Source organism: Ictidomys tridecemlineatus, chromosome 1 (assembly GCF_052094955.1).
Source record: "Ictidomys tridecemlineatus isolate mIctTri1 chromosome 1, mIctTri1.hap1, whole genome shotgun sequence".
NCBI lineage: Eukaryota > Metazoa > Chordata > Mammalia > Rodentia > Sciuridae > Ictidomys > Ictidomys tridecemlineatus.
This window is the reverse complement of record NC_135477.1, coordinates 238,732,124-238,759,982: the sequence shown is the minus strand read 5'-3', so window position 1 is coordinate 238,759,982 and position 27,859 is coordinate 238,732,124. Positions and strand designations below refer to the sequence as shown.

Sequence of the window (27,859 nt, the reverse complement as noted above, 5' to 3'; positions counted from 1 at the left end):
ATCAATGTTCATTTTATACTATATGGCTGACATTTTCCAAATATCTGAGTCCTCATTAGAATTTAGCTTTATGGTCCTCTAGAGAATAATTAAGGTAATATTACTTCATTGAACTTGTTTTTCTATTGAATTGGAAACTTTTGGTCACTGATCTTAATGTATACAGGTAAACATTCACATTTGTTAACTATCTTTTAAAGTTTTATTCCTTTCTAATTGTAATTTAATTCTTCAAAATAAACAATTATTTTTACCATTTTGTGATCACAATTTATTTTAATGATTAAAGTTACATTTTTTCCCAAGTGAAAGCAATAAAGTGAATTGACTAAGATGAAAAAATAAATAGAAAATTATACAATATAAACATGTGAAATTGCTTTATATACATCATTAAGTGACAGAGAAGATGAAACAATTATTTAAAAATTAGAATATTTGAAGTAAAAATGTTTAAGAATATCGAGATTTAATGTTATAATATTTAAGTTGGTATTTATAAAAGTATACTCCATGTTTAGAGGTTGTTTCAATGGATTATTAATAATATATTTTCATAGAGAAATTATATTATTTTAAACTTTAAGAAAATTTATAGTAAGTGTAGTATACATTATGTCCACAGATACAAATATGTTTTATAATGAAAATAGCAGCTTAAGAATTTAAATAATATATGTAATATGGGCTATGGTTGTAGTTCAGTGGTATAGTGCTTGCCCATTATACATTAGACTCTGAGTTCAATTAAAAGTACTGCAACAAAAAAGGGGCGCGCTCCTGGGCCGGCTCGCATCTCCGGCCTGAGTGTTTTAGGACAGATCAGACAATTTGTAACAATGCCTGAAATAAAGACCAATCATCTAGATGAGAAACAAGTCCAACTCCTTGCAGAGATGTGTATTCTTATTGATGAAAATGATAATAAAATTGGGGCTGACACCAAGAAGAATTGCCACTTGAATGAAAACATTGACAAAGGATCATTACATCGTGCTTTTAGTTTGTTCTTATTTAGCAGTGAAAATAAGCTTCTGATACAGCAGAGATCAGATGCTAAAATTACCTTTCCAGGTTGTTTTACCAACACTTGTTGTAGTCATCCATTAAGTAATCCAAGGGAGCTGGAAGAAAATGGTGCCATTGGTGTAAGGCGAGCAGCACAGAGGCGTTTGAAAGCTGAATTAGGAATTCCTTTGGAAGAGGTTCCTCCAGAAGAAATGAATTATCTAACACGAATTCACTACAAGGCACAATCTGATGGTATCTGGGGTGAACATGAAATTGATTATATTTTGTTTATGAAGAAGAATGTAACTTTGAATCCAGATCCCAATGAAATTAAAAGCTACTTTTATGTGTCCAAGGAAGAACTAAAAGAACTTATGAAAAAAGCAACCACTGGTGAAATTAAGGTTACTCCATGGTTTCAAATTATTGTGGACACATTTCTCTTTAAATGGTGGGATAACCTGAATCATTTGAATCAGTTTGTTGACCATGAGAAAATTCATAGACTGTGAATGTGTAAATGAATGATTATTGAAAAATTTCCTTACCTAGTAAACTTAGGATGGTTTTATTGTTGTTTTAAAATTGGATTCCCCATTAGGACAACTTTTATGATATTTGGATACATTACAACCAGAGTTTGTGTGTGGGAATAAAATTCAGTTGGCATATAATTTTGTTACACACCCAATCTACATGCACTGTTATTTGTAAAAAACATTTATGAGAGAATTGTAAAATGAGAGAGCAAATAAAACATGAACTGTCCAAATACATGGTTATAACAAATTGAAAAAAAAAATAAAAGTACTGCAATACATACATATTGTATATTATATATATAAAACATATATTATATATATATATAAATAATAAAGTAGCTAAATGCTCATTTATATATAAAAAAATTAATGTGCCACTAATTTATTACAATGCAAGACCATTAAAGCAATTTTTAATTTATTTTTATAGTTTAAAAGACAATTAGATTAAAACTTATCAAAATATTAAATTTATGTGTTAAACTTATTCATACATGTATTTATTGTAATTCCTGAGTAAACAGTAAAATAAATTCCGAATATTTCTTTAAGCTTTTTGAAGTTGAATTAACCTTAAAACATTATTTTTTTCTACAACACAGACAATAATTAATGTTCCTAATTTGTGTATCTTATTTTCCCCCAATTTAGTTAACTTCTGCTTGTTCAATGAACCAAAGTAAGATCTTCACAAATAAATATCAAGTAAACATAAAAATGGAAAAACAAAGTTAATTTGTAAATGTTTGGTTTCCTCTTTATCTAGTTCTAGGGAAATATATAATATTGATTCTGTTATTGAAGATTCAGCAGAATAAAGTTGAAAACTAATCTTGTAGCATTTTGACTTTAATAACTTTTATTTCATAGTCAAAGCTAACTTGAAGAATCCGGTTGTGAAGGACAGGTATAACTTTGTTGAGAGACTCTGAAAACCTCTTCTTTATTTTGTGTTTCTACACTGACAAATAGTAAGATAAACAATGTAGGCATCAAACACATCTACCTTCTTAGAGCTGCTTAAGGGCCACAGAGAATAAAAATGAAAGAAATGGGAAAAATAATAGACGGAGACTCTCTGGATTCCTTCTTACAAGATAATGTAGCATAGGGAGAAAGAGGATCACTTTACAATGAAGGTGAACTCTCAGAGCAAATTTTGTAAACTTATATCATTCCAGGCAATTTGAGATAATGCAATCTTCAAGTATGAATAAGGTAATTACTGGATATTCAGTGACCTGTCTGTCAGAAAATCACTAGGTCAATCACCCAAAGACTCAATAGATTCACAACTGTTTATTTATACCTGGGGCAAAAATCAGAACAGTAAGAAATAAAAAAATAATAATTTTAAAATAATAATAAAAAAGGACATAAATAAAAAAATACAGATGCTCATTTTCTAGTTTTTAGTAGTGAAAATTTTCAAAGCCATTAATATAAAAAGAAGTCATGATGAAATTTATTTTCACACATTCTGTCACATAAAATCAGAATTAAAAACAAAAAAATCTATTTTTATAACTCAAAGCACAAATTAAATTAAATGCTTTCTAAATTTTTGATACAAATTTATGAGGATTTTAGTTTGTAAAAAGTTCCCAAACAGTTCATGAGAATTAAGAATCAAAGGGGAGAAAATATGGAATTTACGCTTCATTCACATTTTTATTTATAATGAGTAAGCAGATGAGGCTGAGGTATAGAGGACTGAGCCATCTCTAGATAATGATGCAATATGAAAGCCTGTCATGCAGTCACTCTGACACTTGGTTTATAATGGTTAAACTAGAAAATGTACAGAATACATAAAAATGTCATTTCCCTCTTCAAGGATATTTTCCATATGTGGTAAATGAAAAACAAAAACAAAACAAACCAAAAAAAAAATCATCATCCATTACAAATGGGAACCCTAAATACTGCATTATGACTTTATTTTATATGCATAACTTTCCCTAATGGCTTAAAAATTTTTGGAAGAAAAGATATTATGCTCATAAAGAATATGTTTCACTTTCTGAACAGACTCAATTTCCCCTACATGGGGTAGCCAATTTTAAATGTTTCATCAGCGATTCAATTTAATTCAACAAAAACTGAAGTCATCATCTTCCTTCCCATAGTCCTGATCCACTTTCATGCTTCCTGTTTTACTTAATGGTATCATCATTCACCCAATCAACAATTTCAAGATTGTGGACTCTTCATTAATTTTCCTTCTCTCTCATCATGTCAGCAAATCTTATTGGTTTCATCTTGACAGAGTATTTAAATTTCTTTCTCTTTCCATTAAGACAACAATATACAGGCCAATGTTAAAATGTGTTTATTTTACAAGTTCATCACCAGCCCTGGCAACATAGTAAGACACTAAAAAAAAAAAAGATAAAAGAAAATGTATTTATCTGTCTATCTATCCCAAAAAGTGCGATCTCAGCAGAATTTATATAGTTTCTCTAAAGTATGGCTGCATTAGCTGAAGTTGAAATACAGCTATTTGTAACAGAGTCCTAAATGCCATCTTTTTCATAATGAATAATATGGTGTTCCTTTCTCTATTATAACTGGGATAATGTTAGCACTTCCCTCAAGGCAACCCAAGTAGCCTGCCTCTTACTACCTTTACCTCCTTGATGCATAGTATCATAAGATGGGGCTTGCCACTTTGAACATGTTTATGTTAGGCAGTTTTCTGTACTGTAACAAAACACAGTGGGTAATCAATTAAAAGGAGGAAATGCTTATTTGACTATTTCAGAGGTTCCATTCCATCAATACATATGGGTCCCATATCAAATAACTGACCTTCCTTAACATTCCAGTACTTGATCCATTCAAAATGCATGTGAAAAGTTCTCCTCTCATATGCTATTGTATAGAATGCCATGAGATAATTAATATAAAGTGCTTAAAAGTGTGCATAACACAAAGAATTATTTCTTTCACTCTCTTTCTCCTTATTGTTATATTATTATTACTGCTGTTATTATTTATCATTTTATTATTATTATTACTTCCTGAGGCCTAATAAACTATTGCTGTATTTTTAAAATTTCATTGCCTATAGGGCAGGGAATGCCCACATATCCTTGGCAAGTTTACTCTATATCATTAGCATAGGCTGTTTGGCAGAAAAAAATTACGTTGAATCTTTGTGAGAAATTATTGAAAACTTCCAGGTATACCTGGATCAACTGAATAATTATAACGGTAGCTAAAGATGTGCACAGGCACTTGGAAATCGTGGATTGTCCTTTCTAACGTACAGCCACCTCCAAGATGCTCTAGAAATTAGAAAGACGCTTGAGCATTTCAATTGCTTTTCTGATATTCTTCCATGAAATTGCTATGAATCTTATTAACATTCCCCCTTTACCTCATCATTGCAATTCCTGAGTAAGATGAGAAGGGCAACCTGACAAGAACTAACTGTGACCAAATGGCACTGCAGGTGGGCAGAGCTTGGTCTTTTTGATACAGAATGAAATAACAGAGGCAAGGTGAAGACAAGACATGATTGATTCTTTGGGGAATGATCTAATATTGTTTGTATCTCTTCTATTATTAAATGAGACAAATATGGACATTAATTCATAGGCTTAATATAATCACTAGATTCTACATGTAAATTGTGTATCATTATGCCTCTTACCTGATAAATGGGGTAATATGCTAGGCAATATTTGAAAAAGAATGAACTGTATATAATTGTGTGTGTTATAAGAGCTGAGAAGATGGATCAGAATTCCTCTTGAAAATGTCCAGAAAAGGAAGGCTCCAAAATCATTTAGGAAAAAATATCCTTCTCACCCCTCTAACCTGTGAGGGGACCAGCTACACTGGATGAAACAACAGTCACTGTCCTTCAATAGGTATCTAGTCTCAGTAATTAAACTCACGCTCCACTGAAGGCAATTCAGCAAGCAATAAAGCTCATGAAAGAAGCCACATCATGTCAATAATTGCAGTTGTCCTTTGGATATATGTTCCTAAACTCTGGAGAGAAGGCTTTTTAATGAGCACTAGACTAAGGCACTGAGATGTTACAAATGTGGCAGTGTCTTGAGGGAGAAAGAAAATGCAAACGGTGAAAGATGCTCTGGGACTTTGAATTCAAACCCATCTGTGTCAAGAAACCTATAACTCACTGCTAAAGAGGAGTGGGGCAATTACTTGATAATGTAGAGAGCAACACTTTATGGTGGCAAGCACACACCAGAGGAAAGGGCGGAAACTTGGTTTTAGTACAATTTTCAGAGGTGCATGAGTTATCAGACAATGAGTACAACAACACTCAAGAAGAAGCAGAATATCATTAAAGTTCCTGAAGTACTGTCTTTGCCTTCCTTTGTAATCAGTGTCTTTGATGGATAAAACTATCCCGAATTCTCTCACCAAAGATGACTTTTGCAGCACAAACATAACTTTGTGCTGTTTTTGAGTTTCTGCCTACTTTGAATACTACTGCAATAAACATTCTTGTATAGGCTTTTTGATAAACATGTGCATGTATTTCTACTTAATATACAATGGTATCTTTATTTACATTTCAATTTCTGTGGTTTCAGCCAACTGAGGTCAAAATATTAAATGAAAAATTACCAAAATAATTCTTAATGTTTAAATTGTGTACATTTCTGAGTAGCATTATGAAATTTCATATTTTCCCACTCTGCCTCAGATGGGATATAAACCATTCCTTTGTTCAGGATATCCACACTGTATACACTATCTATCTCTAAGATGTTTAATAGTTTTGTCAGTCATCAGTTCGACTGTTGTGGCCTTACAATGCTTGTGATTAAATAATTCTTATTTTACTTAACAATGGCTTCAAAATGCAAACATAAAAATGCTGGAAATTCAGATATGCTAAATGGAATCATATAAATTTCTTCCTTTAGATATTGTCTCACATAATCATAAGAAAAAGGGTGAGTATAGAGTCTACAGTCACATAACTATTTTTACTGTGTATTGTAATAATTGGTCTATTTTATTATTAGTTATAATTATAAATTGCTTCCTATGCCAAATTTATAAGTTCAACTTTATCATAGGTTCAAATATATATAGAAACTCATAGTATGCATAAGAATTGATACTCTCTAATATATAACTCATCACTAGGCCTCTAGGAATAAATCCCCTGTGAATATTACTCTATACTTTGTGAAAATTGTAGTGTTATCCACATAATATTTATAGTTCATCTTCAGTGATTACAACAAATTTTGAATATTATTACAGAGAAATAAGAAATTAGGTTCTCATGAAAATCTGTACACAAATGTCCATATAAGCTCTATTAGCAATGTCCAAAAACCAAAAACATCAAAAATACATCAACAAAGTGATAAATTGAATCAATATAATCCATGGTAAAGAAACACAATGGAATACTACTCAGGAATTTAAAAATGAACTATTTATATTACAACAACTTAGATTGATCATAGGAGAATAAGAGCGAGAAGTAAAATTTAGTCTAAAAAATCTGCAGACTATATATATATGTTTATGTTTTAACAAAATTCCCCAAATGAAAAAAATATAGAAAGCAGAATAGACAAATGAGTACTAGTCATTAAGGAGAGGAAAAACAAGGGAAGTGAGTGGGTCTCAAAGAATAGCCAAAAGGACCCTTGTGAAGGAAGTATTCTGTATCTGTTTTCTTTGTAGAAATTTATTACTATAAGTGTTTCCTACACCAAGAGATAAAGAAAAGGCAAAAGTGTTGATCTTTGTCTCTGAATAATTATTTTGTTAAATGTTATAATATCTTTTCATAGGTATTATTTTAAATGGGATAATTTGTGCAAAATAAGCTAAACAGATTTAGTTAAACTTCAGATGAAATATGTTTACTTAGTGGTCTCTGCCTTTCTATATCTCCCTGGGGAATCATTTTTATTACTTTGCTTAATTTCCAGTTTCAGCAAATATTGTCAGAACATTCAAATCTTTCAATGGCAGCTGCACATAGACTTTTATAAACAAAATAAAAGTGCACATTAGTCAAACTAATTTTTAGAGGAGTGTTTATAACCATGGAGGCTATATTATGATTCTTAAACAGTGAAGACAGGCAGATAAGGTTTTAATCACTGCATGAGGGGTTAATTTGATCTATTCTGCATACAGTTTATAAATTATGAAGATGAGGTTTTAAATACAATTGCAAATAAAATTTATTATAAATTGTATGCACTAATTATAATTCATTGTAAGGCATGTGAAATGGTGAAATGAGCATAGTTTTCTTCAAATTCTCAAAATACATATAAAACTATTTATTTTCATTTATATCTCTTTCCATTCCAATGGGTTTATGCTAAATTATAAAATAGCAAACTGTAAGAAATTAGGCATGCAAGAAGAATGAAGGGAATTGAATACAGAGGGAAAATTTAAGATAGTATTACAAAAGTGGTTACTACACAAAACATATTCATTTTATAAGTTTAAAAAGAATTGTTATTTTTTTCCCTTGTTGAGGTAAGGGGAACAAACTACAAAAAGGTAAAAGTCAAATAAATTCAAAAATATCATTTTTGTTAAATATATATAGATATATACAAATTAAAAATAATAAGCTTTTGGCAAAAGACACGAAGAAAAAAAAAGAAAGAAAGAAGCAAGGAGTGAGGAAGATGCAAATCAAGGAAAAAAATTCAAGAAAAACAATTTGAAGATAATTACTTTTCATAATTCCTTATTCAAAACTCTCAGGTACAGATGCATTTTTATATCAAAGATTTTTAAGAAATGTTATTTTATATGCATATTTATACTACATTTTAACCAAAATGAAATGGATATAAAATATTTCTATATTTTATAAAATCAAGCAAACTTCCATTTTATTTTTAGAACCTATTATAACTTTAATACAAAAGATACACATCTAGAAAATTCCTGTCAAATACCATGATTAAATCTACATTTTAGGGATTGTGGTAGTGACTCAGTGGTAGAACGCTTGTAGGAGGTGCTGGGTTCAATGCTCAGCCCCACATAAAAATAAATAAAGAAAATAAAAGTATTGTGCCCAACTACAACCCCCTAAAAATTAAAAATACAAGCAAAAAAGCACTACATTTTATAGTCAAATACAGTTTCATGTAATAGAAAGTATATTTCATGAACAATTCAGTATTTTTGAAAGAAAATACAGTTTAGCATTACTGCATACAGCATAAAAAGTAGAAAAATAACATTTGCCTATAAATCTATGACAAAGAAGTTCTATAAGTTTTCTGTAAGTTTATAAATAAAAATCTTGTTAATGATCATGTTCTTTTCAGGTAGAAAATCTCAAATTCCAACAGATTTTCAGCTTCACCCCCAAAAGAGAAACAGCTGAAGTTTTCTCATTGAAATTATTGCTCCACATCCATTAATTCTAACATTTAAACCATGCTGGTAATAAATTTAGAAGAGAAGCTTTTTTTTTTTAACTTAAGTAAAAAGGAGTCAATGCATTCTATTCTAAGTTTCTGGGTGGGATGTTTATTTAAGAAATCTAAGATGATTACTTGGCAGGGATAGGTATTTTATCGATACACATTACAGTTCGATGAGTTCGTATTACTATAACCATCAGGAGCTTTTCTTGACACCACTACAACCAGTAATTGTATACTCAATAAACATAATTCATTCATGAGTCTCACAAAACATAAAACCCCTAGGAATTAACAAAGAATGAAGGCTATTCAACTTTTTCTTTACTAAATTACTAAATAAGTTAAAGCTTTGTTTCACAATTTCATAATGAGAGATTTACAATTATTCCCATCATAATATTATTTGTACTTGTGTAAATTTCAATTTAAATATGCAGTAATGTAGGAGGAAATACACCCACCAATAATGATCTCATAAAATATATCTCATAAACAGAAACAAAAATAAAGTTCATTGCAAACTGAAATAACTTTAGTCACCCAATATTATATGCGAGATGATGGCAATTTTCTAAACATAAATATAAAGATGTTTCTTAAATACATACATTTTGTCTGTGTTTATGTATGTGTTGGTGTATATATGTATGAATTGCATGGGAATATATTTATATGGTATTTTGTAGGTTTGCAGTTGCATATATTCAACATTAATATATGCTACCTAAATTCAAGACAAATGATGTGTAATTATATACGAGTTTCTTTTTTTTATTGGTTGTTCACAACATTGCAAAGCTCTTGACATATCATATTTCATACATTAGAATCAAGTGGGTTATGAACTCCCATTTTTACCCCAAATACAGATTGCAGAATCACATCGGTTACACATCCACATTTTTACATACTGCCATATTAGGAGGACATACAATCAATCAACAAGTACATGAAAAAATGCTCACCATCTCTAGCAGTCAAGGAAATGCAAATCAAAACCACCCTAAGATACCATCTCACCCCAGTAAGATTGGCAGCCATGATGAAGTCAAACAACAATGAGTGCTGGCGAGGATGTGGGGAAAAGGGTACTCTTGTACACTGCTGGTGGGACTGCAAATGGGTGCGGCCAATTTGGAAAGCGGTATGGAGATTCCTGGGAAAGCTAGGAATGGAACCACCATTTGACCCAGCTATTGCCCTTCTTGGACTATTCTCTGAAGACCTTAAAAGAGCGCACTACAGGGATACTGCCACATCAATGTTCATAGCAGCACAATTCACAATTGCTAGACTGTGGAATCAACCCAGATGCCCTTCAATAGATGAATGGATAAAAAAATGTGGCATTTATACACCATGGAGTATTATGCAGCACTAAAAAATGACAAAATCACGGAATTTGCAGGGAAATGGATGGCACTAGAGCAGATTATGCTTAGTGAAGCTAGCCAATTCCTAAAAAACAAATACCAAATGTCTTCTTTGATATAATGAGAGCAACTAAGAACAGAGCAGGGAGGAAGAGCAGGAAGAAAAGATTAACATTAAACAGAGACATGAGGTGGGAGGGAAAGGGAGAAAAAAAAGGGAAATTGCATGGAAATGGAGAGAGACCCTCATTGCTATACAAAATTACATATAAGAGGTTGTGAGGGGAATGGGATAACAAACATGGAGGGAAATGAATTACAGTAGATGTGGTAGAGAGAGAAGATGGGAGGGGAGGGGAGGGGGGATAGTGGAGGATAGGAAAGGTAGCAGAATACAACAGTCACTAATATACGAGTTTCTTTATGAGTTGAGGTTATATATACTTTTTAAAATTTTTTCATTTTATATGTTTGAAAAGAATTGATATTTTTTCCCTTTGTTGAGGTAGGGGGAACAAACTTCAAAAAAGCAAAAGTAAAATAGATGCCAAAATATCATTTTTGTTAAATATATCTATATATAAATTAAAAATAATAAGCTTTTGGCAAATGACACACACACAAAAAAAGATTTTTTACATAAAAATTCATATACAAATTCATGGATGTGAAAATAATTCATGCTAAAATATGGCATTCTCTAAACACAATTCTTCTATATATCTCCAGCATTTATATAACACTAATATAGTAACCATATCTACAGAAATTTTATTAGGGAGAAATGTAGTATGTATTATTGATATTGAAATGAGGACAAATTTCCCTAGAAAAGCTCAATAAGATTCCCATGCAATCTCATTAATTTCATTCTTGAAAATCTTTACATGAAAATAAGTGACAATTCTGTGATTTAAAAGAAAATATTCCTCAAAATAGGCCACTGACATCTTCCCATATTAATTCTGCTAAAACAGTTACAAGTTTAGCTAATCTTAAAGTTGGCCAAATACAGGCTTAATACAGTTATATAGTTAATAGATTGAAATATATAGTTAAGTGATGGTGTAATTAATGCAGGGATAAATTTATTAAAAATTCGTATATAAATTCTATTTTATTATAAATATTCCAACAATGTAGAAGTAGGTATATTAGAAACTGGAATTTCTTGTATAAATTAATCTTCTAATTTCCTGAACACCCTTACTTCTCAGTGGTAACCTGTTTTCATATTTTACTGAATTTTATTCCTGAAATGTTGTATATTATACATTTAGATTCACTTATTGAATATTTTAACTACTCTCATAATTCATAAAAATTAATGCTATTTTCAGATATTTTAAAACAAAACTACCATAGATATGCTCTCTCTATATGTTAATATTTATACACACATATATTTTTTTCATATGTGTATTCTTGTAAATACAAATTTTTAGAATTGAAATTATTATACAAAAATAACAAGAGGGACAAAATACAGTTCAAATTTTGTGAATGCCATAACATTGTCTACTAGAAGTTTATGGCTATTGATATAGATAATCCTTTTTATGAAGTATCATTTGTTCATGTTCTTTGCTTTATCCTTCTCTGGGTAAGAGTATGCAGTATTTTTATTTACTATGCTTTTTTTAACCAAATCATTTGTCAGTTTAGTAGGGTTGTTTGTTTTATTTTAATAATTTTCTAAAATAAATTGTATATTCTAATTCTTAAGATTCTGTTAATTATAAAGTTTATTATCTGCTTTTATACTTTGTTTACAGTATTGTATCAAAGGACCTCTTGTTTTGCTTTGGTAAATTTCCCAATCTGATTAAAAGATGATCCTAATAGATTTTCATTTACAAGAGTTTTTATTTATGTTTATTGTGCTAATCCAAGTAGAGTAATTTTTTCCATTATTGTGCTCACATAATTGTTTTCTTTTCTCAATGAATACTTATTAAATCTAAAATATTTCTTGCCTATTGCCTATTATCTCTCTTTATTTGAATTCCAAGGTTTCATTGTTTCCAGAGGTTTTTCCATTCCATCAATTAATATAAGCATTCATATCAATTTAACTTACTGGTTTATACTTTTTTTTTCAAAAGTTGATTTTCACTAAATAAGTAAATAAATATATTTCTTTGCACTTTATTTTACCATTGTTTCATTTATCCAGAATTGTTACTATAATTTGAGAATTATTTTGTATTACGGTCACAATATCATATTGTTTTATTTTTAATCTGTTAGTATGTGAACTGTATTCATATATTTATTTATGTTAATTATCCTCAAAATTGTAGAATTAAACCTACTTATTTAATTAAGTAACATTAATTCCTAAAAACATTGGTAAAACCGATTTCCTAAGGCTTTGTCTAAAGTCATTTGTCTCTGTTTTTATAAGTGAAACTATCTTGCAAAGAGTTATGTGTGTGGGTGTCTTGTTTGGATATCATGAAATTACTTGTGAGGGAAAGTCCCAGCACACACTCACTGACATCCTGCCTAAAGTCAGCACCCATTATTACATTCAAATTATTAACCCATGATGAATTAATCCACTGATTAGGATATAGCTCTCATAATCTGCTCATTTTACCACTGGATATTCCTGCACTGTCTCACACGTGAGTTTTGGGGGAACACCTAATGTACAAATCAGAAAATCATGCAAATGATATCTTCTTGGATTGAACTTTCAAGCATTTTCTATTTTCCATATATTTGAAACAGTTTATATAAAATGCAATTTTTGTTTTTACTGAGGGTTTGGTAAGGACTATATTGCATGTGTAAATTGCATGCGATGGTTTTAATAATATTATTTGTAATCACTATAAGGTTATGAGATAAATGCTTTGGGTTCTGAAATAATTGGTTTTCTAATAAATCTTTAATCTTTATACCCCATAAAGACAAATCATACTGACTTTTTTCCTACTTTTAATTGTTTTTTATTAGAGCAAGTACTATTTGGTTTCATTTTGAAAACACAATACATACAAGAAATGTGATTCTAATTCCTATTACCCCCTTTTCCCTCTCCTCCTCCCTCTCACTTTAATCCCTCCTTTACTCTATTGATCTTCCTTTCACTCCTTTATTTATTTATTAAATTCCATTTAATGTATTTATATGTGTCTTTAACATGATTTTGTTAAATTAATTTCTATTTCTTCCCATTTGATTTCTTTTTTTTTTTTAAAGAGAGAGTGAGAGAGGAGAGTGAGAGAGAGAGAATTTTTATTATTTATTTTCTAGTTCTCGGCTGACACAACATCTTTGTTGGTATGTGGTGCTGAGGATCGAACCCGGGCCGCACGCATGCCAGGCGAGCGCGCCACCACCTGAGCCACATCCCCAGCCCCCCATTTCATTTCTTTCCTAACTTCCTCTCACTCTCCTTCTTCTACTCCATTAATCTCCTCTGTATCTGTATGATATCCTGTCCCCTTTCCCAGGGCCTTTTTTCTATATTTTGCTCTAAGTTCCACAGATGAGACAAAACATTTGACACTTGATTTTCTGTGTCACTTCTTTGACTTAGACAGATTTCCTCCATTTCCATTCATTTACAAGCAAATGCCATTATTTCATTCTTCTTTACAGCAGAGTAAAATTACATTATGTACAACTAAGTTATTTTTTGTCCCATCATCTATTAGTGGGCATCTGAGCTGATTCCATAATTTGGCTAGTGTGAATTATGCTGCCATAGCATTGAAGTAGCTATATCTCTGTAGTTATGGTGATTTAACCTCTTTTAGGTAAGCTCTCTTGGTATTACCAAGGCATGGGTTAGCTGTGTCTTATGGTGGTTCCACTCCTATTTTTTTTTTTTTTTTTTTAGGAATCTCCACACTGCTTTTCATAGAGAGTGTACTAATTAATATTCAGTCCCACCAGCAATGTAAGAATGAACCATTTACCCTTATATCCTCATCAGCATTTACTATTTTTCAGGTTCTTGATAATTGCTATCCTGATTATAGTGAGATGAAACCTTAGTGTAGTTTTGATAGGAAGACCGAAATATTTGTAAAAAAAATAAAGTTTAAAATATAATTTCTAAAACAATCAAACAAACAGAAACCTCATCTAAAACACTAATAAGTGATGATACTCTTTACCAGAAAATTAAAAAGATGCTTTTAAAATCAATAAAACTGCACTGGAGGTACAGTTCAGTTCTACAGCACATTCTTTGCAAGCTGAAGCTGTGGGTTGAACCCTCAGCACTGAATGTGAAAAGAAAGCAAGCAAAAGAAAAGAACAAACTGCATCCTTTTCAACCATGAGATATGACTAGATATCCAGATTTGTCCTGCCATTTTCAACCAATATCATCCATGTTTATCTATTTACTAAGAATGAAGCTAGTAAGGATACAAATGTGACGCGACTCGTGACTCTTTTATTCACAGCACATTCAAATTTACTATAAATTAGAGCAAATCTTGAGTAATCATAGACTAATTCTGAAGAACACTTTAATCAAATCGTGGAAACTATTACAATCAGATGAAACATTTATTTTATGATTTCCTTTTGTCAAAAATATATTCCTTACAAATAGGATCATACTGCAACATTACAAAAGATTAACAGGGGTTTCATTAATTTTGCAGTCTCTATCTGCCTCTATATCTGGAAATTACCAAAATTCTCTCAAAACTTCACATCTGATGGCTGCTAACACTGAAAATGTTGGGAAAATGCAGTAATTTTTCTTTCTCCAAGATTTAGTTAATTTTTGCATCACTGTAATCAAAATACCCCTCAAGAACAACTTAGAGGAGGATAAGTTTATTGGGTGTTTATGGTTTCAAATATCTCAGTCCTTAGATGGAAGGCTCTATGTTCTGCTCACGTGGCACATGATGGGAGGAGAAGCCAGCAGAGGAAAGTTGCTTAGTTCATGGAAGAGTCAAGAGGCAGATGTCAGGGAGGGATCTCTGGAATGTACACCCTTCCAGGGTCACATTGCCCAGTGACCCACCTCCACCTACCACATACCACCTCTTTACATTTACCACCCAGTCATTTCATTCAAACTAGGAAGGACTGATTAAGTTATAGCTCTCACAATCCAATCTATGAATCTTCCTGCATTAACAGGAATTATAGAGGGACATCTTATATTCAAACAATAATACTAAATTCTTTAGTCAAGGATCAAATGAATACTTAGCTTATATGGACAACTATTATATTTTACAAATGCCAAAACTTTTGCCTTTTTACTCCATTGGTTTTGTTGAACTTTTCTTTTTCTTTTTTAAATAGGGAACACTTCACGAATTTATGTGTCATCTGTGTGTGGGGACCATGCTAGTCTTCTCTGTGTCACTCCAATTTTAGTATATATGCTGCTGAATTAAGCAGCTGTTGAACTTTTCTTAAAGGTGTTTTAAGCAGTTAAATATTCTGCTCTATACACTCAAATCCTGTGGGGAAAAGTTAGGTTTCTTAATGCTCAAAAGCTAATATTATTTTCCAATCTGTAAAATTATTTTTGGTAATGATATGCAAATAATGTGATATAGCTTGATGTTGCTTGAGTTGCATTAAATTTACACTCAGATTTTTTTTTTAAAGAGAGAGTGAGAGAGGAGAGAGAGAGAGAGAGAGAGAGAGAGAGAATTTTTAATATTTATTTTTTAGTTCTCGGCGGACACAACATCTTTGTTGGTATGTGGTGCTGAGGATCAAACCGGGCCGCACGCATGCCAGGTAAGCGCGCTACCGCTTGAGCCACATCCCCAGCCCCCACTCAGATTTTTTTTTTTGTCTGATAAAAATAAACAATGTCTCTTATCTGACTTCATGACATTGACTTTTGAATACTTTTTTGCTTTAAACATTGATGCATTGTTTGCTAGCATAACATATGCTTGGACAAGTTAGAAACTGAAGGATGTGCTAGATTCTTAGAAACTTGAAAAATAAATTCTTTGAAATCAGAAAAATAGTATAAATTCCATACTATATAATTAATTTTCAACTATTTAAAAACACTTGGTTTACAGTAGTTGAAACTTCTTGAAAAACACACAAAAATATACTTTCCATTATATACTGTATGAATTTGTAACCCCAGATCCATGATGGAACTCTGGAAACAACACATTGGCATTAAATTTTATTTCAGAGCTTGTAAAGAGGAGGAAAAAAACATTTATTTTTGTAGTCCTAATAGACAGAATTATGCATTTGCTTTATTCAAAGATAGTATCAAATAATTAAGAGAACCAGCTAATACAACTGTTTCACCCAACTGGAAATTATTTCTGAATAATCTTAACATTATTCTAACTAATTTCATGTCTGAAATAGAGTATGTAGCCACTCTATTTTATCAAATATTATTGAACAGTATTCCATTGTGTAATTGTCATTTTAAGTTTTTGCATAAAATGATGAAAGTAAAATTCAATGAGCTATATTGTTAATTTAAGACACTGAAGTTTCCAAAAATAAACAGAACAGTTCTTCAGGACTTAAGTTTTACTTAAATTGAACAGCATTGCTGGTCATATGAATTCAGTAGTAATTGGTAATTAACCCTGAAGACTGGGTGAATAGAAGGTTGACTACACATAGCATACTGCTACTGAGCTGCAATTTGTTACCAATGACCTCTTTGCTTCTTAGTGAAATTTTAAGTATAGATTTCTGTTTCTAAACTCTGATATATTTTGGGACTTAGTTACCTTGGAGATTTTGTCTCTACCCTTGCCAGAAAAAGGATAACTTGAAGATACCAGTTTTTCAGTTCAGAAAATTTGAGAAAATAACGGGTTTTCCTTTGAAATACACTCATAGTTCAAGATCTCTACTGTAGATTGAAACAACATCACTTCTATTGATACCACATCATCAACAGCTGCGTTTCACTGTTAAACGACAGCCTGCATTAATTCAATGCAAATTGTGACCAGGACTTTGCCTAAAGCTTTTGTAGAGGATCTCTCTTAATCTTCATAATAAATAAATGAATAAATAAACCAATAGTGCACAACTAAGGACCTCCCTTTTTACAAATGAGAAAATTGACCTTGTTGAACACAGTCTTTTAGGTGTCAGAATTTCCAGTCTATTTCACAGTATACGTTATCAGAAAAATCCTTCCTACCTCTTACCTCACATGTATAAAACATGTGAGTATGTAAAACATGTGAGTATGAAATGTAAAGCTCACATACTTCAGTGAGTTTCCCTCAGATCTCTTGTGTGTAACAAGGACAATGTTCAGTCAATCATTTGAACTCATTAAAAATGAGTGTTCAGTCTCAACTTGGTAAGGAGCAACTTTTTGCATACCATTGTCCTCAAACCCATACCTTCAAGGTAATCAAGTATTTTATCCAAAGTTTAGAGTCCTAGGATCTGCCAGAATTGTTAAATTAGTACCAAATATGTCACTGTAAAGTGCTAAGTATGAATAAACAGAATGTGAGGAGTACTAGACATTCATAAAAATCTGTAGTTGATGTTCTAGTCACTGGGTATTCAGTGATTATGAAAATAAAAGTTTTACACCATTGATATGTTCATTATATTAAAATAAGTATTATATTGCATGTAGCTACCATATTTTTGGTAATTATAGGATTCACAATGTTTAAATATTTAATAAGAAAGCATTCCTCTTAATGAATATGAGATGAAGTATTGGAAAAAGAGTGTGTCTACAATATGGGGTCACTTATCAAGAAATGGTTAATAACACACTTCCCCTTCCTTTCCATCTTGCTTTCTTTCCTTCGTTTCCTCATTACCACTTTTTATTCTGTTTCTCCATCCCCCTCCTTTCCTCTCTCTTACTTATTATTGTTTTTATTTATTGTCTATTTCTACATTTGTTATCTAACCATCTCTCATAACTACCTATTACACAATTGCAATCTAGAATTATGATTAGAAATGAGATTAACCCTTACAATAAATGTTTCCCTAAATTTTCATGTGATTATACTATGTTATCATATATATGGACTTTTACCTCCTATGAAAAAAATAAAAATGTTAAATTTAATATATTTATTGAGGAATGATTAGAATATCACTTGCTTTCAGAATAAAAATGTATTCAAATTGTGAGAAGATTTTTAACTATCATTTTGAATCATATCTGAATGAATAATATACTTGCTTTCTTTTACATATTACAAAATCCTCTCACTGTAAAAGTATGTCAATTTGTCCCTAAGTTTCATGACATACATTTTTATTTTAACAAAACACAGCATGTTATACTGATATGGGAGCTCTTCAGCACTGAGATTTCTTTTACATGTATTCAAATGTTGTTCAAGATGTTTTTTGTAAGAGTGTATTTAGGTGAAGTTAGCATTTCAATTAGTGGACCCAGTAAAGCAGTCTGCCCTCCACAATGTGAGTAGACCACATTAGTTGAAGGTTCAAAAGAACAAAAGATTGAATGTCCTTGGTCATGAAGGAGTTCTACAGCAGATGGCCTTGGTAGACTTTCTCCTACACCAGCCTGCCTGCTCCCACAGCAGATGACTTGCCATACTCCATTATCACATGAGCCAATTCCCAAAAATAAATCTGTTGCTATAAATGTACAAACCTAATGGTTCTGTTTATCTGGAGAATTCTTTCCTTTTGTTATAATAGTCTTTGTCTGTGTTGTAAAATTCTTGATTGAATGTTTGAGATGTGTTTCAATTTTATCAATCTTGGAAAAAACAATTTGGTTTTCTTGAACTCAAAATAGATTAGAATAGTGGCCCTGATTTTGGAGTGGACACATACTGTGCAGAGATGATAGAGGGAAAAGTAAAAACAACAATAAGAAAAAAAAAAAGCAAAGGAGGCAAACAAAGACATATTACAATCATGTATAGAGCAAAACATCGAATTACTTTGTGGGTTAGATGGAATAACTTCAACTCAAAATTGTCCATGGAAGAGAGAATTTAGGATAAAAGGACACTCAGCTGCTTTCTTTTTTCATATTTTTGACTCAGTAAGATTAAGTGTAAAGGGAGGCAGAGATCCCAGACTAAATGGGAGCACTGCATGTTGAATTAGGAAGTTATGAATTTGGTGCCCAATAATATTCTATTTATTTCAAGTTCAATAGTGTGTGGGAATATGAACTTGGAATCCCAAAGAAAGATTAGACAAGAAGACATTGAGGAAATGAAATGATCACACAGACAGGACCTTGCCAAATTCTATCTCTTCCATGTGTCATTTAGATACTTGTATCATTACCTTCGATATAATCTTGGTTATATATGGTCTACATTTCCCCTAAGTGTAGTAGTCACCCCACTTAATCACCATGAAGTAATTTCTGATCAGATTTTCCTTCAAGAGACTAGCCAATCAACTTTGCTTAGAAAACACAGTAGAAGAGGCTCATCATCAGCTATCAATTTGGCTCCTCTGGTTTATTTGGTAGTGTGATCAAGATCATCATCTCCAAAGGGTTTGGTCTTTTGGTTGCACCTTGGATAGTGAGAACCAGGCAGAAACCTGTGATTCCATCATCTCCCAGTTGTGGCTATATTCTTTTATTACCTTGGCCAACACAGTTACTCCTTTTTGGCCTATTTGACCCCAAAAGACACAGCTTTAAAATTAGTAGAAGGTAATATTGTGTCCCTAAGCAGAATTCATAATTCCAGTTTTTGGAAAACAGAGATCACAATCCAGAAGAATATAATATTGGAGTAGGAAGAAAAATTCCAAAAGTGTGTTTCCAACTGTGATTTTGAGAGGGAGACTTTCCACCCTTCCTTCAATCCTTTCGTCTTGCCAGGTGTCTTTTATAGCTAAAGTAACATTCATATATTGAGATTTTTTTATTCAAGGTGTTACAAGATCCAAGAGGGATGCTTCATAAACTGATACTAGTGTTTTAAATGATGTTCAACATTACAGTCCAACAGTGTATCCCCAAGAGTTAGGGTTCATAGTAAGACCTATAGAAAGAAGTCCATTTCTACACATTGGTTGCAGGCTATATTTGTACCAAGATACAATGATGCAAAGGGCATTTAAAAATGTTGTGCTTGTGAAGACACTGTACATAGAGCAATCCCATATATTGAGTCCATGTCAACTCTTATAAGTAAAAAGTTACTGCTTCCTCAGAGTTGATCAAATATAAATGATTTTCTTCAATTGGCTATCTGACTCCACAAAAATGGTTCCATTTTGAGGCACAGTACCTGCCTTTGGCTTTTGGAAATTAAGCAATAATTTAAGCAGTACTTAAATCAAGTGTCACTGAGGAAACTACCTTGTTTTTGGAACCATAAATATCTTTCATCCCTGTCACCATAATTTCTCTGCTCATGGAACTGTGGGAGACTTAACAAAAAAGCTGTCTGACAATCAAACTATAGATACTATAGATGATGCTAACAGATGGTTGTACAAAAGTTGCTTTCTTATATGACTACTGTGACATGAAAAATTCCCATAGTTCATACACTCCCACAGTTTGGTCACATTTTCATTCCCTGAGACTTGTCAGTGATGCTATCTTCTTTATTTCAGTCCCTGATGAAATAGTCTTGAAGTTATACACAATCCAGAAATTTACCTATATGGAAACTCCTGTCTTCTTTTATGCATACAAAATGAATAGAGAAGTGGGCTCCTCACATCTCTCCTCATGTGAAGAATTTCTTTCATCATTATGTTTCCTTAAGTCATCCTTAAGTGTGGCCATTTTGCATCTATGTTATTCAACCTGCCTAATATCAATATACTGTGAAGACCTACATGTGGAGCTGACTCAAGTCATTTTGTATAAATTGGCTTGGGGAGAACTTTACTAAAGCTCTAGGTATGGATTAAAGATAAAAGTGGCAGTGGGGTGAGGAAGTTGTCATGAGAATCTGCTCCTGCAGTTTCCTTGGGTTTTATGGATCCGCTTAAGTCTGAGTTAAGCAATGGGTTACTGTCATACAGACTGTTTTACAATCATGGGTGGTGAGAGAAAACTCAGTTTCTGATGAGCAGCTTTAGGTCTCAAGATCAATTTTTGATTCTTGGTAAAATGTCTTTCTCTTTTTGGATCTAAGAACATCCAAGATGCTGCCGACAAAGAATAGTTCTCTGAACTCAGAATGAATGTTCTTTCCTCAAAGCTCTAGAAATCCCTGTTACTCCTTATATTAGGACCTGACAGAGATTCATTTAGCAATATGATATACACCAATACCTTGTTATATATCACTGCATATGCTACATTTTAAAGCACAAGAAACAGAACAATTTGACCAAAGCCTGGGCCTATAAAAAAAAAGGCAGACTTTTCTCTGAAATTTGCTTGAATTTGGCAACTTTCAAGGCAACTCAATAAATAGGTAGGAGCGACATTCCATAGGTAGTCGATGACATTTCAAAACCTAGAGGTGTCAACTTAGAAATATTTCTCATTTTTAGTGAGTGATTGAGGTACACGTGTTCTCAATGATTCTCAGTGAATGATTGAGAGTTACCTACTACCAGCTATGTCTCTATCACAGTTACTAAGGTTGGCTATATCTTGCCAAGCCTCATTTTCCTTCACTATTAATTAAAACAAGCTGTGCATGAGGTGTTTTGTCTATGTATCCCAACTCCATACATTCCTCAATTCAGTAGCAACCAGATTGTTATGGATCAAGGCACAGTGTTTGTAAAAATGCTTTCACCTGGCTCTGGGCTCTCAAATACTGCCATTTGGTCTCTGATATTCTGGGGTCCTATAGTATCCATTGGTATTTGAAAGCATAAAAGAAAGATAGCATGTACTTTTGTCTGAATGGAGCTTACTGAAATTAGATACCACCATGCAATCTAAAAGTAGGTAGTACCTTTCTCTCCAGTTAGTCCACTTTATTTTTTCTGGGGTGTGGTTGTAACTTAACCCCTGGTTTCATCCAGGGGCAATTGATTACAGAGCTACATCCTCAGCCATTTTATTTTTACTTTTTTTATTTTGAGATAATGTCTCATTGTGTTGCTTAGGGCCTTATAAAGATGCGTAGACTGGCCTTAAACTTAAAATCCCCTTTGCCTACCAAGTCACTGGGAGTATACACATGCACCATAACACCAGACCAGTCTACCCTTTTAATTGCAGAAGATAGGCATGTGAGCTTGAGCTGGTACAGCAGTTCATTACATTGCTGCATGCCTTTGTTTTCTTACATGTTCTCTACTGGAATACAGGACATTATTGTAGTCCCACTTGTTCAAACAATACAAAATTCTGTATTAAGCTCTACATATCTAGATGACTATCTATCCATCTTCTGTTTAATTATGATGTTTTTCTTTTTTGTAGTACAAGGGGTTGACCCTAGACGTGCTCTACCACTGAGTTATACCCAAGTCTTTTTTATTTTTTGTCTGTTTATTTATTTATTTATTTATTTATTGAGACTGGGTCTTGCTGAGCTTCTGAGGCAATCTTTGAACTTGTCATCCTCCTCCTATCTCAGCCTCCCTGGTCACAGGGATTACAAGTATATGCCTCCATGATGTGTTCTTAGTTGAAGAAATTCAAGAAAATTTACAAATATGTAGACTTTTATATTTATTTTTCCTTGCAGTGATTGCTTGTCTAGATTTATATAATGTTGAAAATTAAGAATTATTAGGTTTTTTTAATGTTCAAACATCTTATAAATTATTAATGATTTTTAAAAAATCTTGAAAATATCTTTCTGATATTAATATGGCCAAATCATTTTTTTGTTATTATGCTATCATTAGATATATTCTTTTGCTTATTCTTCAGGTATTGTATGTTCTGATAAATTGAATATGTTAGGAGTAAATAAAAAATGCTTCACTAAGTGTCTATTTAGCTGAATGAAATCTTCTCTTAATGTGTTATTGTGATTTTTATTTTAACATTTATATTTCATTCTCAAATTATATTGAATGTTTGCAAAAATTACACACTTCTCTAGATTTCACTTTAGGTTTTAAAATTTATCTCATAATTTCTCTGTATTTTTGGACTGGTGTTCAAAGATCATTAAATATATTGATGGGTAAAGTATGTATATTAATTCCTACTTTTTTCTGCTAACTTTTTCTTATGTTTGACTTCTTCTGTAGTTGTTCATCTTTGATATTGAGGTCATATTTTCTTTTCAATTTAATCTGTTAATATCCTGAGGGCTTAAATAGAGAATGATTTCCACTAAAACAGGTTTTAATTTGCTTTTTTTGGGTTACAATGAAAACTGCTAATCTGGGAAACTATATTGAACCTTACTTTTCTATATCAGTATATGATTTTTATGACTACATAGCTACTGCTAATTTGAACTTCAGATCCCAGAAAGATCTGTAATTGAAAATACTCAAGGCTTATTATTTTTAACCCACAGCCATAGAAGTAAAAGATGGTTTTATTGTAGCATTCCATCGCTGATAGGCTTACTTTGGTACTCTCCTGCTTTACATTTTAGTCCCCAGTGAAAGTCTTGCTTAATATGCGTCTCAGATTCAGCCTGCTTTCTCTTCAAAAGTCCATGATTTAGCTGATTTTTTTTTCTAAACTGATAATGAATTTGGCCATAAAAACGGACCCATATTTCTTGTTTGATTAACATCACTTCTCTGATTGCAAATAACCATGAATTGTTTCACATTTTAGTTTTTTGGCAGGGGCACTTGGTCACTTGGCTTATTTTATTGCTATTTCAGTAACATGTTAATTTTTATGTCTATCATATTTTATCTCATTCATATTGTTGACCGAAATGATTTAAAAATCTATTCTAACATACTTACTAATAAATGCAGATCTTTTTAAAATATATATTTGTGTCATTAATATTTAAATTTCAATTTTAACATAAACTACAGAGAAACAATAAAAGGAAATTCAACATGACTTCTCACAGAAAGAAATACATCTAGATTGGATAGAATTTTTTTGCAGTCCTATAATAGGGAAAATTTACACATGGAATAGCTATGATTCCTGGCCCCACCTACAAGATAATATTGATATGCTGTCAGCAATTCAATCTATCTTCGTGTTCTGAAACTTTATAAATTTTCTCTCCAACAAGCCCACAAATTTCCTAGTATCTCTCTAGCATACACAGTTATTGTTTAAGATAAGAGTATTCTTTCCTTTTGGCTAAAGTAAATTTGGTTTTATGTATCCAACCTTAGGATAGCACATATGGATCATCAATAGGCTTCTGGATGAAAAGCTGAAAACTAATCATATGTCTTTCATCAGGTGTATAGGTTAAGCCAAGTCATTCTATTTGTGTGTAATGTGTTTTTCCAGGAATAGTAATATAATGAAATTTGTACCACAAAGAATAATACAAAATTTGCTTTGTGAAAATTTCTTTCACTGCATACAGAAATGATTTCCAGCTACTTTTTTTTTTGTTCCAACAGTAATATGAGCCAGAAAGCAAGCAATGGTGAACATTCTTGGCAGTAATTTTACACTTATGTACAAAATCAGAATTTGGATGATATCAATGATGTAGTCAGCAGACCCAGAAGATAGTAAACTTCTTGAGACATGTTAATACCAATAAGATTTTGATTTAGTAAACTCAGAAGTTTATCTTTCTCTAAGATATCACCTATGCCATTCACCATGTTAAAGCTGTTTGAATAAGGAAGGTTTTCTTGTGTCAGAACACAAATAAATCATCTATTTCTATTAGAAATGAAGAACCAAAAATATCTTTTTTGGGGTTTTTAGGTTTTATATAATTTTATTTTTTTTAATTTTTTTATTACTGGTTGTTCAAAACATTACAAAGCTCCTGACATATCATATTTCATACATTTGATTCAAGTGGGTTATGAACTCCCATTTTTACCCCGAATACAGATTGCAGAATCACATCGGTTACACATCCATGTTTTTACATATTGCCATACTAGTGAGTGTTGTATTGTGCTACCTTTCCTACCCTCTACTATCACCCCGCCTCTCCCCTCCCATCTTCTCTCTCTACCCCATCTACTGTAATTCATTTCTCTCCCTTGTTTTTTTTTCCCTTTCCCCTCACATCCTCTTATATGTAGTTTTGTATAACAATGAGGGTCTCCTTCCATTTCCATGCAATTTCCCTTCTCTCTCCCTTTCCCTCCCACCTCTCGTCCCTGTTTAATGTTAATCTTTTTCTCATGCTCTTCCTCCCTGCTCTGTTTTTAGTTGCTCTCCTTATATCAAAGAAGACATCTGGCATTTGTTTTTTAGGGATTGGCTAGCTTCACTTAGCATAATCTGCTCTAATTCCATCCATTTCCCTGCAAATGCCATGATTTTGTCATTTTTTAGTGCTGAGTAATACTCCATTGTGTATAAATGCCACATTTTTTAATCCCTTCATCTATTGAAGGGCATCTAGGTTGGTTCCACAGTCTAGCTATTGTGAAATGTGCTGCTATGAACATCCATGTAGCAGTATCCCTATAGTATGCTCTTTTAAGGTCTTCAGGGAATAGTCCAAGAAGGGGAATAGCTGGGTCAAATGGTGGTTCTATTTCCAGCTTTCCCAGGAATCTCCATACTGCTTTCCAAATTGGCCGCTCCAATTTGCAGTCCCACTAGCAATGTACAAGTGTACCCTTTCCCCCACAACCTCTCCAGCACTTGTTGTTGTTGGACTTCATGATGGCTGCCAATCTTACTGGAGTGAGATGGTATCTTAGGGTGATTTTGATTTGCATTTCTCTGACTGCTAGCGATGGTGAGCATTTTTTCATGTACTTGTTGATTGATTGTATGTCCTCCTCTGAGAAGTGTCTGTTCAGGTCCTTGGCCCATTTGTTGATTGGGTTATTTGTTATCTTATTGTTTAATTTTTTGAGTTCTTTGTATACTCTCGATATTAGGGCTCTATCTGAAGTGTGAGGAGTAAAAATTGGTTCCCAGGATGTAGGCTCCCTATTTACCTCTCTTATTGTTTCTCTTGCTGAGAAAAAAATTTTAGTTTGAGTAAGTCCCATTTGTTGATTCTAGATGTTAACTCTTGTGCTATGGGTGTCCTACTGAGGAATTTGGAGTCCGACCCCACAGTATGTAGGTCGTAGCCAACTTTTTCTTCTATCAGATGCCGTGTCTCTGATTTGATATCAAGCTCCTTGATCCATTTTGAGTTAACTTTTGTGCATGGCGAGAGACAGAGATTCAGTTTCATTTTGTTGCATATGGATTTCCAGTTTAATCAAGTTTGGATAAGGCTTTTTAAATGTAGTGTATATACATAATGGGCTATTATTCGCCTATAAAGAATGTGCAATCATGTCACTTGCATGAAAATGAATACAATCGAAGAATATTATATGAACATATGAAATTGTCACAAAAAATCACTTTTTTTGTACAATTAAAATGCAATAATGAGGATAAAAAATAAATAAGACATTCTATTAATTAAATAAGAAATCTTATTAGTTTAACCATTCTTACCATTTGTTCATTTCAGAAAATTTAGAGGAAACTTGTGAAAAGATACCACCTAGGTCAATGGTCTGAAACCATCCACACTGGCCCCCATACATATCAGGCATCTCAGTTGTCCACTCTTCTAGAAAAATGCATGCTTTTAAAATCTTTTTTCCCTTCCTCCTATCTCCTTTAAAATAAAATGAAATAGATTGTTCTATTTCAATTTGTCCAATCACTGAAAAATTTACACAATACTTTTCATTGCTGTAGGTATTTTATTTTTCATTTTTACTTACTTATTTATTGATTTCTGGATTGTACATTTTCTTAAGTGAAATGTGTTTATAAACTTATCAGGATCCCTTTTATGTGGTGCTGTTTCTCTCTTACGTTTCTTAAGATTCTCTTTGTCCTTTTTGAATGTTTACCTCAACGTATTTCTCTTTTAGTTCATCTTACTTGTAGGACATAAAGCATCATAAATGTTTATATTTACTTTTCAGTAACACTTGTGAAAATTTCAGGCATTATTTAATAGAATATTCTTTCTACCCCTTTCTCTCTCTTCTTCTGAAAATCCACAATGTATGTGTGAAGCCACTTGCTTATGTTCCACAGGTCCATTAGGCTCTGTTCACCTTTCTTTAATCCTTTTTCCTTTTTATGCTCCAGACTCAATAATTTTAATTGTCCTTTCACAAATTCAGTGATTCTGTCTTCTGTCTGTTCCAAAATACTTTTGAATTTCTCTACTAAAATCTTATTTCAGTTATTGGATTTTTCTGCTCTAGAATTTCTTTGTAGTTTATTTTTAGGCTTTCTATCTTTATTGATATTTACATTTGTTTGTAAATTGTGATCTTGACTACTTCACACAGTTCTTTAGTTCTATGAGCATATATATAAGAGAGTTGTTTTATAATGTTTAGTCTAGTAGATCTGCCATTGAGTTTTTTCAGGAACATTTTTTACAGATTATTAATATTTTTTTAATAATTGAAAAGTAGTCTCCTATTTTTTTTTAAATCACTTGGGGTTCATTTGTGATGTTCTTGTTGATAACTAGACACTTCATTCTATTAATTTGGTAAC

The 27,859-nt window shown here is 32.1% G+C and overlaps 1 protein-coding gene and 1 non-coding gene across 2 annotated transcripts; one reads left to right on the top strand and one right to left on the bottom strand.

The window, feature by feature from the left end:
- The first annotated feature begins 771 nt into the window (after positions 1-771).
- On the top strand, positions 772-1,532 carry LOC101970547 (isopentenyl-diphosphate Delta-isomerase 1). The gene has a single exon (XM_005325665.5). The coding sequence runs from the start codon at positions 840-842 to the stop codon at positions 1,521-1,523; it is 684 nt and encodes a 227-aa protein (XP_005325722.1). The 5' UTR covers positions 772-839; the 3' UTR covers positions 1,524-1,532.
- Positions 1,533-15,622: 14,090 nt separating this feature from the next.
- On the bottom strand, positions 15,623-15,729 carry LOC120885937 (U6 spliceosomal RNA). Its single transcript, XR_005728733.1, has one exon. It is a non-coding gene; the product is annotated as a U6 spliceosomal RNA (small nuclear RNA).
- Between the last annotated feature and the right edge of the window lie 12,130 nt (positions 15,730-27,859).